This window comes from Rhinoderma darwinii, chromosome 12, assembly GCF_050947455.1.
Source record: "Rhinoderma darwinii isolate aRhiDar2 chromosome 12, aRhiDar2.hap1, whole genome shotgun sequence".
Classification (NCBI taxonomy): Eukaryota; Metazoa; Chordata; class Amphibia; order Anura; family Rhinodermatidae; genus Rhinoderma; species Rhinoderma darwinii.
Window position 1 is genome coordinate 15,910,523 of NC_134698.1, and position 13,467 is coordinate 15,923,989.

Sequence of the window (13,467 nt, forward strand, 5' to 3'; positions counted from 1 at the left end):
GGAGGGACGGGAACACAGAAGAAGTGCCTCGGTACCGGGATTGAGTCCATCATCCACAAGATCACAGGAGGAGACCGCGGCAAGCAGCAGGAGACTTACAGCAGAGACACGTGGGAGCCTGCACACAAATACAGTCCCAGGCACTGCATCCTCCTCGCAGACTTCGTTAGGCTCAAAGAGCCCAGAACGACAGAGACAACGCAGGACCTCCAGAGATGAAACCAGCGACCAGGTAGGGGTCATAGACCAACATGAACCCCCTGTTGTGGAATTGGGAATAGAACTGGGTGACCTACCCTCCTCAGACACCCCTGTCACTGAAATAGCTATGAAAGCAATGCTGCAAGCTCTGAGCACCTCTCTACAGGTCGGGTTTGCTAAAATGCTTCACCCCTTATCTACAGCAGTACAAGATGTGGAACAGAGAGTACACCATACGGAGACTAAGATAAGTGAGTTTGTTACCTCACACAACGAACTAATTGATGCACACTATGAGCTAGAAGATGAAGTATTGCAGATGAAAGCAAAAATGGCGGATCTAGAGGACAGATCCCGTAGAAACAACATAAAATTAAGAGGGGTCCCAGAAGATGTTGGCTCTAAAGATCTATGCATATATGTTCAAGATTTTATTAAAGCCATGTTACCAAAGTGCTCGCCAAGAGATGTGATCATAGACCGTGTGCACAGACTTCCGAAGCCTGGCAACCTGACGGATGACTCTCCGCGTGATGTGATAGCACGCATACACTTCTACCACATAAAGGAGCAGTGGATGGCGTCTCTTAAAAACAAAGAGCTGATACCATCCTCATATAATAAGATAGCCGTTTTTGCAGATTTATCAGCGACTACACTTCAGCTCAGAAGACAACTAGCTCCAATTACAAGCGTTTTGCGAGACAAGCAGATTTTGTACCGATGGGGCTTTCCGGTCCGACTGTTGATTCATCGTAATGGATCCCTCCACATAATACGCAATTTACATGAAGGGATTGCCATATTAAAAACATGGAACATTCAGGTTATTTTTCAAGACCATCCTCCTACTCGCCCTCCTGCAAGAATGAAAGATGACTGGCGGCAAACTACGCATCGCAAGCAAAAGAAACGTTGAAAGGTCTCTTCTTCACTTTACGCCTTTTATACTTATCCACGTTGGATATGATAGAAAGAAGTTCGTTGACTGACCTATATGGAGGCCTAACTACATAGGTGCAGAAGTGGCCATTGGGATTTGACTTCAAGCTGACTGAATTTTTCTTTCCCCCCAAAGAGCGGAACAGTAAGATCTGTTCCGGTGTTCTAAAGTTTCTTTTGTCTACTATGTTTGTTCTGTGTTTATATTTCTTTTGTTTCAGCAGCACGTACGACAAGATTACATCACAGCAAACAGGCTTGTATAATAGTATTTACTATACTGAGGGATTAAATAGAGATATAGAGGAGCCTGAAATGAGAAAACTGTCATCTAATACTCTATATTTTACAAAATGGCTTTAAAGTTAGCTTCTATGAATGTTAATGGCCTGAATAGCCCTCATAAAAGGGCCCATATGTGGAGAGAATCACAATCGCTAGCTTGTGATATTTTCTGTATACAGGAGACGCACCTTCTGGCTAAAGATGCGTCTAGAATACATCATCAAGCTTTTCCACACATATTTCAGTCACACTTTGATAGCAAATCCAGAGGGGTATTGATTGCAGTGAAAAACACGGTGTCGTTCCAAATGATTCACAACCACATTGATACACAAGGAAGATTTGTTATATTGGCTTGCATAATTAATAATGTTAAATATACCCTGGTGAATGTATATGCCCCCAATAGACATCAAAGCCGCTTCTTCCATAAAATATTCAGGCTTATAAACAAATTCAGGCAGGGGAAAATAATTATGTGCGGAGACTTTAATTCAATAATAGACACCTCCTTAGACACTTCGAATCCAATAAGACAATCAAAATCACAGCTGGGAGACCTACTTTGGCAAAATGAACTTTATGATGTATGGAGGGCACAACACAGCACAGAAAGAGACTACTCTTATTATTCCTCAGTCCACAATAGTTACTCTCGCATCGATCTATTTGTAATAGGGAAAGAGTTGCTCTTTAATGCAAAGAGCACAAACATAGAGGTCATAAAATGGTCAGACCATGCAGCAATCACTTTGACATTGGCAGATAAAAACACGAGCTCTCCAACATATATTTGGAGATGTAACCCCTTTCTATTATCCCATCCAGATCATAAGCAAGTAATAACAAAAGAACTAAGAGAGTACTTCCATAACAATGATACCCCTCAAATTAATGACTTCACTTTATGGAATGCCCATAAAGCATTCATTAGAGGTACCCTAATCCGACTAGGTCACAAAGTAAAAAAACAAAGGATGGAAGCCATTTCCTCTATCACATCAGAAATTCATAAAGTGGAGTCACTGAATAAAAACAAACCAACTCCACAACAAGCGAAACACCTTAATACCCTAAGACAGCAACTTAGATATAACTTACTTTCTGAATATGAAAAGAACCTAACAAAAACAAAAGCAAGGTACTACTCTCAGAACAATAAAGCAGGTAAACTGTTAGCATCTAGGCTTAAATCACAATACCAGAAGTCCAGGATTCCATTCCTAATAGACCCTCAGACAAAAGCTAAACGGATACACCCCATGGATATAGCAAACCAATTCAAAGAATATTATTCGTCCCTATACAATTTGAAAAATGATCCTTTTTCACCTCACCCGTCCGAAGAAGATATCCAGTCCTTTCTCCGTAATATACACCTACCACAGCTTTCTGAGAGTCAGATGCAATCCCTAAACTCCCCTATAGAAGTTGGGGAAATAATAACAGCGATAAAATCAATGCCAACGGGAAAGTCCCCGGGCCCAGATGGCATCACCAATATGTACTTTAAAACAATGAAGGAAGTATTACTTCCTTTTATGAGAAGATTCTTCCAATCAGCTATGGACTCAGGATCTTTTCCTGCAGAGAACCAAACGGCGCTAATCGTCACCATCCCAAAGCCAGGGAAATCCATGGATACACCCCAAAACTTTCGCCCTATATCTCTACTGAATGTAGATATTAAAATATATGCCAAGATTCTAGCTTTGAGGCTTGCCCCCATACTGTCAGTACTCATAGGTGAGGACCAGGTTGGGTTCATAAAAGGAAGACAGGGATCAGACAACACCCGTAGAGTTTTGGGATTATTACATGTTATTGAACAAAATCATATACCTGCAGTCATGCTAGCGCTTGATGCGGAAAAGGCATTCGACCGCATTCATTGGAAATATGCCTTTGCCACATTAGAGAAAATGGGATTCAAAGAAGGAATCCTTGCAGCTATTAGTGCACTATATTCAAACCCCTCGGCAAAAGTATTCACTAATGGAGTCCTCTCGGAAAGTTTTCACATATCAAACGGCACCAGACAGGGTTGTCCTCTTTCCCCTCTGGTGTTTATTCTATCAATGGAACCTCTGGCACAGTTACTTAGAACACATCCTGACATTCATGGAATACGGGTAGGAAATAGAACCCACACGATCTCTCTCTACGCAGACGACATTATCCTTTCGTTATCCTCCCCGGAAGATTCCTTGGAAGCAGTTATGGAATGTATTCGTAATTTTGGACAGGTCTCCCTATATAAACTTAATACACTGAAGTCCCAGATTCTCCCATTGAACATCTCAACCTCAACAATCCATTTCCTCCAAACTAAACACCCGTTTGACTGGCAGGAGCGTTGTATTAAATACCTAGGTATTTCCTTGACACCATCTCACAAATCCTTATACCAGGCCAACTATGAACCCCTCTTACAAAGTTTGCAAGTAGAAATGACTAGATTACACAAAGTAGAAGTCTCATGGATAGGTAGAATTGCAGCTTTCAAAATGCTACTATTACCCAAACTTTTATACTTGTTCAGGACGGTTCCAATTATGATCCCAAAGAGTTTTTTCAAAGGTATTCAGAAAGCCATGTTAGACTACATATGGGCATATAACAAACCTCGTATATCATCACATACTCTAACCAAAGACAGAGGTATAGGAGGGCTGGGGATTCCAGACATTTATAATTACTACGCATCCACTCTGATAGCTCTTCTTAGTCCAAGTTGGAAGGAAGACCTCAGGAATCATTGGGTGCAGATAGAGACGTCATTTGTTTACCCCTCCAACCTAAAGGCGCTTTTGTTTCTGGAATTTTGGAATATGAATGTACCCTCTAATATTTCTCCTCTGACTAAAGCGGCTTTGGCTTGTTGGTCCTATATCCATAAAAACGCGGGTGACTGCTGTCCTCTCCCAAAGGCACATATCCCTATTGATATTCTAGAACTAGCTATCCCTGACCTAAATTTGATAAATTGGAAGATAGGAGGTTTATCAAATGTCTCGCAGTTGTATGGTAGACTGGGCCTTGATTCCTTTGAATATTTAAAAAATACTTTTGGTCTCCCACAATCTGACTTCTTTAAATATCTTCAGATTAGACATTTTCTAGCTTCGATTCAGAAGATGCATCCAATGTGCAACCCTACTATGTTTGCTGTCATGAACAAATCTGCTAAATTGCTTAAAGGGGTACTAAACACATTGAGAGTTAATACAGAATTTTGTAAAACTCGTACCATGAAAATATGGGAAAGATCATTGGGTATAACCTTCAGCGAACTAGAATGGAAAAAATCATATAAACTAATTCATAGTACCTTACAATGTAGCTCACAGGTGGAAGCCGCCATCAAGACCAACTTGCAATGGTATTACACCCCTGACAAGCTACACATAATGTTTCCGAATGTACTAGATAAATGCTGGAGAGGATGTGATATCAAAGGTACACTTATACACATATTATGGGATTGCCCTAGAATAACAAGCTATTGGCAAGGAGTATTTAAACTGTTGGAGTCACTGACGGATAGTAAGATCCCACAACTTCCTCACCTAGCTCTATTATTTCTCCAAATGGATATTGTGCCTGCAGAAGTGAGAGGGCTGACCTGCAAAATTTTAGCCATGGCTAAATTGATAATAACCAGACACTGGAAAAATGCAGAATCACCCAGCCTAGAAGAATTAATAACTTTAATAAATACTTCTTATACATTTGAAAGGATCATAGCATATGGGAATTTTTCATATCCTAAGTTCTCTGAAATCTGGAAGTCCTGGTCGGAAAATTCCGCATGTATTAAAGTATAATTCCAACGAGTAAAAAGAAAATACACATTACATCTTTGGTAATAAATATATCTATTTATTAGTAAAACAAGTCTGTGATAAAAGATATAAAATGTTGAACTGCTGTACTTTTGTTCTGTTTGTTTCCTTTGAAATGTTCTTATCAAGCTGTATTGTTGATACAAATTTTTGTTTTTATTTACCTCTGAAAAACAATAAAAAAATGATTAAACCGAAAAATAATGTATTTAGGAATATTTTTATTCCTGTTTAACACTAGATTTTTTTAGATAATGCCCATCAATTAAGTTCACGGTAATTAATAGAACTCTTATAATGAAAAAAAAAAGTTAAAAAAATAATAATAAAAAAAAAAATAAAAAAAAAAATATATATATATTTTTTATAATATACCCTATTACTCACCAGGAACTTAATTAACGGGTATTATCTGAAAAATCTAATGTTAAATGGGTTCTCTGGGAAAACAAACTAAAAAAGAAATAATATTTCATAATAAACTAAAAAAAAATAATATACCACAATACCATTCTTCACCCCTTAAGGACGTAGATGTATATATTTTTTATTTTTTTTTGCATTCCCAAAGTTATCACTTTTTTAATTTTTATCGATATCTTTGTATAAGGACTTGTCTTTTGTGGTATATTTAATGTATAGTATTATTTTTATTTATTTATTTTTTGTAGGAGGGGGTTTCAAACAATTTCATAAATTATTATTATAGGCTGCAGGCCACGTTAGACCTGTAGCCTATAAGGCGCTGGGAAGAATTATGTCACTGCATCACGCTGGTCTGAACATGCGTCCCGCCCGGAGGATTTTCAGCGCTCCGTGTGTCGTGGGAACGGGGCAAGGTAAGTACAACATTTTCTTTATTTTTTTGGTGGCTGTGTGGCATTATATACAGGGACACACACGCTGTGTAGCACTATATACAAGGGGGTTGTCTGTATAGCACTATATACAAGGGGGTTGTCTGTATAGCACTATATACAAGGGGGAATGTCTGTGTAGCACTATATACAAGGGATGGATGTCTGTGTAGCACTATATACAAGGTGGATGTCTGTGTAGCATTATGTACAATGGGGGCGCTGTGTAGCAATATATATAAGGGGGGACACTGTGTAGCACTATATACAAGGGATGGGTGGGGCTGTGTAGAACTATATACAAGGGGGGATGTATAAAACGACATACAAGGGAGGAGGGGCTGTGCAGCACTATATACAAGGGGAGCTGTGTGGCACTATATACAAGGGGGTATGTCTGTGTAGCACTATATACAACGGGGGCTGTGTGGCACCATATACAAGGGGGTTCTGCGCTATCGACAGGGGGCACAATGGAGGATTACTGCCGTGGAGGCACAAAGGTGGCACGGTAACCGATGGAGTACTTTTATTGTGTCGAGCACTGAGGGATCATTATTATAATCTGGGGCACTGTCGATTACGAGTTTGTTTAGAGAATGGGGTATAGGTGTAGTGTGTGCTTCAATAGTGAGAAACAAACATGTCTGTGTGTCAAATTCTGCAGAGACATGTCGTGCCTGGGATAAGTCGTCACATTGGTCTGGGGCGGTTGGAGAAAAAAGGGAAAGTAAACAACTCTAATCAGAGAAAACATCACCTGTGAGTCACTAGACATAAATGTGCTGTAATCACTCCTGTGTATAACTGACATCTACAAATATAAGGTCATTATATGGTGGTAATATTGGTCTTCTTATAGTAGTTTTTATTCAGTAACAGTATGGGGTATTATTGTCACTATGTGGTTATGGTGTGGCAGTAGTGTTCAGGTACATACATGACATTACTGATCCTGAGTTACATCCTGTATTATACTCCAGAGCTGTACTCACTATTCTGCTTGTGGAGTCACTGTGTACACATATTACATTACTTATCTTGTACTGATCCCGAGTTACATCCTGTATTATACTCCAGAACTGCACTCACTATTTTGCTGGTAGTGTCACTGTGTACATACATGACATTACTTATCCTGTACTGATCCCGAGTTACATCCTGTATTATACTCCAGAGCTGTACTCACTATTCTTCTGGATTCTTTTAAGAATGCAAATTACCAGAGCAAGCAATGTGCAAGCACTGGCCAAGCAGAGAATGCTGGGAGACTGCAGCTCTGAAGCCTGGACAATTGTAAATGCAGATGTGGACTGTAATACAGGCTGTAGCTCAGGAACAGTATAAGGTAACAGTGGCGTAACTACCGCTATAGCAGCCGTAGCGGCTGCTACGGGGCCCGCAGCATGAGGGGGCCCATGCCACCCGCCGGCATGGGCCCCCCCCCCATGGCCGGAGGCTCCGCTAGCAGCTGCTATGGCTGCTACAGCGTGACGCCACTGAAGGGGTTGTTCCTACAAAAGACATGCATCCCCTATCCACGGGATAGGAGATACATGTGGGATCGCTGGGACGCCCAACGATAAGGAGAACGGGGGTCCAAAAGTCCCCCGAAGTTCTCCATGACAAACCTCAGACTTCCGGGGTCAGTCTGCAGCTCCATAGAAATGACTTGCGCACCAGTCGCGCTTGTGCGCATGTGTGACCAGCGCTCCTTTCATTTTTATTGAACTGCGCAGACGCTGGAAGTCCGAGGTTTGTCATGGAGAACTTTGTGGGACTTTCGGTCCCCCTTTCTCCTTATCGCTACCAGCAATCACACATGTATCCACTATCCTGTGGATAGGGGATGCATGTCTTTTGTAGGACAAACTATAGGCCGTTTTTTTTTTGGGGGGGGGTATGTATGGCGTTAGCTACAGGGGGGTCTGTGTGGTGTTATCTACAGGGGGGTCTGGCGTTATCTACAGGGGGGCTGTATGGCGTTATCTACAGGGGGGCTGTATGGTGTTATCTACAGGGGGATTTGGGGCTGTAAGACGTTATCTACAGCCTGGCTGTATGGCGTTATCTACAGGGGGGGCTGTATGGCGTTATCTGCAGGGGGCTGTATGGCGTTATCTACAGGGGGATTTGGGGCTGTATGGTGTTATCTACAGGGGGGCTGTATGTCGTTATTTACAGGGGGGCTGTAAGGCGTTTTCTACAGGGGGCTGTGTATGGTGCTATCTATAGGCGGGCGATGTGTGGTAGAATCTATAGGGAGGCACTATCTACAAGGGGGGGTTGTGTGATACCCAACGGAGGGGGGGGCGCCGAGTCAAAAGTTTGCTATGGGGCCCAGTCTTTCCTAGTTACGCCCCTATAAGGTAAGTAATACCAAGTAACTCAACTGTTTATGTAGATGTTATCTTTTATCTAATGTAAATTATAACATGGTAATCAGAGGTGGACTTGAGATTTACATGTGGTGACTGAATAAATCGTGATACTCTTTTCATTTTATATAACATGGAATGTAGTTTCCCCTAATTTATGTGTGTTCCCCAATGAATTCTCTTGGGTTCCAATGTGTAGGAAGTTAAAATGGTAAGAAAGGAGTGGGGCGTACTTATGTTAACCCATTGGAAGTGGCAGATCCACCCATGGTGCCATTCTTATCTTGTCGGTGGAGCAGCTCCACAGAAACTTTAGCAAATCTATTAAAATATGGGTTGTTGTATTTTATCCATACACATAAAACATAACCCATAATAACATGATGTCACACTAGAATACAACACTGACATTTACTATTAAATTAAGTTCTCTCACCTCAAGATCAGGGATATTTCTGGAATTCAGTTCAGCCAAGAGAGAATTAGTATTCAAGTTCTCCACAATGTAAAGCAGATCATCTTGGAAATATTCATGTATCATCCTCAGAGCATGATCTTCATACTGACAAAGCTGCCGATAAAACTGCTGGGTCTCATCATCTAGAAAAAGGAAGAAAGTTTATAGAACAAGCAGTCATCTTCTGTGTATACAAATAAAATAATGGAAAATAATTAAAATAAAACCCTGCTCACCAATTCCCAGCCATTGTCTCCCCCGTTACAGGAATAACCAGGTTCTCACCATTTGTACAACAAAATAAATTGTAAATATAAAATATTTGTGTCGTTGCCTGCATCTGCAAATGACGCACATGATGGATGATGCCAGAGAATTGTGCAGCTTTTTTTCATTGAACATGACATAACGGTTATATATAGTGATCATGGTTCTGGTGCTGTATATATGTACTGAGCTTGGGTCTGGTGCTGTATATATGACAGAGATTTGTTCTGGTGCTGTATATATGTACTCAGCTTTGTTCTGATGCTGTATATATGTACTGAGCCTTGTTCTGGTTCTGTATATATGTACTGAGCTTTGTTCTGGTGCTGTATTTACAGTGGATATAAAAAGTCTACACACCCCATGTTAAAACGCCAGGTTTTTGTCATGTTACAAAGTCAGTACAAGATGAATAATTTCAGAACTTTTTCCACCTTTAATGTCACCTATAATCTGTACAATTCCATTGAAAAACAAACTGAAATATTTTAGGATGGAAAAATAAAAAACAAAAATAATGTGGTTGCATAAATATGCACATCCTTAAACTAATACTTTGTTCAATTACCCTTTGACTTTATGAGAGCTTTCAGTCTTTTTGGGTAGAAGTCTATCAGCATGGCACATCTTGACTTGGCAATTGTTGCTCACTCTTCCTTGCAAAAGCGCTCCAGATCTGTCAGATTTCGAGGGCATCTCCTTTGTACAGCCCTCTTCAGGTCACCCCACGGATTTTCAATGGGATTCAGGTCTGGGCTCTGGTTGGGCCATTCCAAAACTTTGATCTTCTAGTGAAGCCATTCTTTTATTGATTTGGAGGATTTGCTTTGGGTCGTTGTTGTGCTTAAAGGTGAAATTCTTCTTCATCTTCAGCTTTTTAGCAGAGGCCTGCAGGTTTTATGCCAATATTGACTGATATTTGGAACTGTTCATAATTCCCTCCACTTTGACTAAAGCCCCAGTACAAGCTGCAGAAAAATAGCCCCAACACATAATGCTGCTTCCACCATGCTTCACTGTCGGTATGGTATTCTTGTGGTGATGTGCAGTGTTGGCTTTGCGACAAAGATACCTTTGGGAATTATGTCCAAAAAGTTAAATCTTGGACTCATCAGACCATAACACATTTTCCCACATGCTTTTGGCAGACTTGATGTAGGTCTTTGCAAAGCATAGCTGGGCTTGGATGTTTTTCTTTGTTAGAAAAGGTTTCCATCTTGCCACCCTACCCCACAGCCCAGACATATGAAGAAAATGGGAGATTGTTGTCATATGCACTACACAACCAGTACCTGCCAGAAAGTCCTGCAGCTCCTTTAATGTTGCTGTAGGCCTCTTGGTTGCCTCCCGGACCAATTTTCGTCTTGTCTTTTCATCAAGTTTTGAGGAACGTCCAGTTCTCGGTAATGTCACTGTTGTGCCAAATGTAATCCACTTCTTGATGACCGTCTTCACTGTGTTCCAAGGCATATCTAATGCCTTGGAAATTATTTGGTACCCTTCTCCTGACTGATGCCTTTCAACAATCAGATCCCTTTGATGTGTTGTAAGCTCTTTACAGACCATGGCTTTTGCTGTCACATGCAACAAAGAAAATGTCAGGAAAATCCTAAAAGAACAGCTGAACTTTATATAGGGTTATTCAGAATCACTTTAAATAATGGCAGCTGTGTACTGACTACTATTTAGCATGAGTTTAAATGTGATTGGCTAATTCTGAACATAACCACATCCCCAATTATAAGAGGGTGTTCACACTTATGCAACCACATTATTGTAGTTTTTGTTTTGTTTTTTTTCACTCTAAATGATTTCAGTTGTTTTTGAATTGAATTGTACAGATTATGGGTCACATTAAAGGTGGAAAAAGTTCTGAAATTATTAATCTCGTACTGACTTTGTAACATAACAATTTTTCTTCTTCGTGACATTTTCTCTTCTGCCAGATCTGTGGCCGCCTTAAAAGAAAATCTGTTAAAGTTTGGTATGGTGTCTTCAGAGTTCGGGGGGGGGGGGGGATAGACACACTTTGTGGACTGCCCGGGACCATGGTACCCTTAGGGTATGTTCACACGATGAGAGGCATTTACGTGTGAAAAGACAGACTGTTAACAGCTGCCTCGTTTCACACGTAAATGCTCCTCCTCGCATTTTGCGAGCCGTCTGACACACTCGTAAATCTTGAGCTGTGCTTCATTGAGTTCAATGAAGAACAGCTCAAATTACGTGGCAAAGAAGTGCCCTGCACTTCTTTGCCGAGGCAGTCCATTTACGCGTCGTCGTTTGACAGCTGTCAAACGACGACGTGTAAATTACAGGTCGTCTGCACAGTACGTCGACAAACCCATTCAAATGAATGGGCAGATGTTTGCCGACGTATTGTAGCCCTATTTTCAGATGTAAAACGAGGCATAATACGCCTCGTTTACGTCTGAAAATAGGTCGTGTGAACCCAGCCTTAAGCTTCCCCAGGGTAAGTCAATGTCTGACCCATTAAAGAGTCTTGAAATATGACCAGGAATGTCCGGCAATCTACAGACACCCATCTGTAGACAGCGCAGTTTCAGCTTTCTTGTTCCTTGTCAGTACAGAGTAGGATTTTGGTTGGCTAGGTGAGATGCCTTTGACGCAGCTCTCGAGGACACTTCTTCTCTTTCCAGAGATCCAGCTGGTGTAGGGAACCTTATAGGCAATGCTCACTGGGAAAAAGGTATGTAAATGAGCTCTCCTCCATAAGAAGAAAACTGTCTCTCTAGTGCCACCTATAGGTAACTGCCCTGTGAGTCAATATCCCACTGTAAGTCAATGCATTAGAGACAGTGCAGCAGACCTCCGGGATGAGTTTTGGCTCTTGCAGCCATGAAGATTATTCAGAAGACTTGTGACCGCCAGGAAGGGGCTATCTGCATCAGACTAGCGTGGCCAGCATATAAAAGGTGGTCAGAGGTAGGAAAATGTAAAGAAATATATATAATAAGAAAATATAATATATATTAGAACAAATATAGTATATAGTTTAGGTGACACATTGCTTCCTATGGTGACACTATGTTTCTCCACTACCGTGCGCTCTTGTCATTGCTATAATCCGTGGTCCAGTGCATCCAGAACTGGAATAATAATTTCTGGCTGCTCTGGCTAATCCCATGAGTTTATTCTCTTTGCAGAGGAAATTAACCATCTTGTTACCAGATACATACAGATGTATTAACGTCTTTTATTACAGCGCTATTTCCTATTACATCTATTCCTTATCATTGGGATCATTGTGAATTGTACATATGTTGTAGGATTATTTACCACACATAGGAATAAGATTGTTGTAAGAAGAAGAAGAAGAGGAGGAGGAGGAGGAATCCTTACCATCATTGGGAGTTATAATACTCATTCCTGACCCTGGGACGATCCCTGCAAGATGAAAAAACGTTATTACATTAAGAAGCAAAAACAGAATTTTCTCTATACCCGTAATGAGCAGAAGATTTTTCCTCCCCACAATCCCACAGTTATAATTTTTTTTATCTGTTGATGTAGTTGAATTAGAATTTTTTATTTGAAAGGAATTGCAGAAAAAAATTCACTGATCTCAGAAAAAACTTTTTTAATTCTATATAACACATTATAACTGCTATTGAATAACAACTGTAGATAGGTTTTTTATGGTTTTTCCATATTTTTTTGTGCCATTTGGGCTAATATTACAGCAGAACTGTCCCCACACAATAAGAGCATAGTATGATAAAAGATACGCTTTAAAGAGACGCTGTCACCACATTATAAGTGCCCTGTCTCCTACATAAGGAGATCGGCGCTATAATGTAGGTGACAGCAGTGCTTTTTATTTTAAAAAAAACTATCTATGTTCAATACTTTATTAGCGATTTTAGATTTATGCTAATGAGTTGCTTAATGCCCAAGTGGGCGTATTTTTACTTTAGACCAAGTGGCCGTTGTACAGAGGAGTGCATGTCGCTGACCAATCAGCGTCCTGCACTCCTCTCCATTCATTTACTCAGCGCATAGGGATCCTGCTAGATCCTTATGTTCCGTCTTATACTAACATATTAACAATACTGAAGTGTTTAGACAGTGAATAGACATTCCACGGGATGTCTATTCACAATCTCTGCACTTCGTTACTGTTTCTATGGTAGTTACAGCAGAGCAAAGCGTAATCCCGCTGTAACTTGTCATTTACAGCGTCATCTCGCGAGATTACGCTTTGCTCTGCTGTA

The 13,467-nt window shown here is 40.6% G+C and overlaps 1 protein-coding gene across 1 annotated transcript in view; it reads right to left on the bottom strand.

Moving 5' to 3' along the window:
- The window catches only part of LOC142665241 (NACHT, LRR and PYD domains-containing protein 3-like), an 82,319-nt gene extending 69,699 nt beyond the window's left edge, over positions 1 to 12,620 (bottom strand). Inside the window, exons 1-2 of the mRNA XM_075844871.1 lie at positions 12,596 to 12,620; positions 8,945 to 9,108 (exon numbers count right to left, since the gene is read on the bottom strand). Of these exons, the coding sequence (XP_075700986.1) occupies positions 8,945 to 9,108; positions 12,596 to 12,620 (189 nt within the window). The remainder of the gene's footprint in view (positions 1 to 8,944; positions 9,109 to 12,595) is intronic.
- Positions 12,621 to 13,467: the final 847 nt, after the last annotated feature.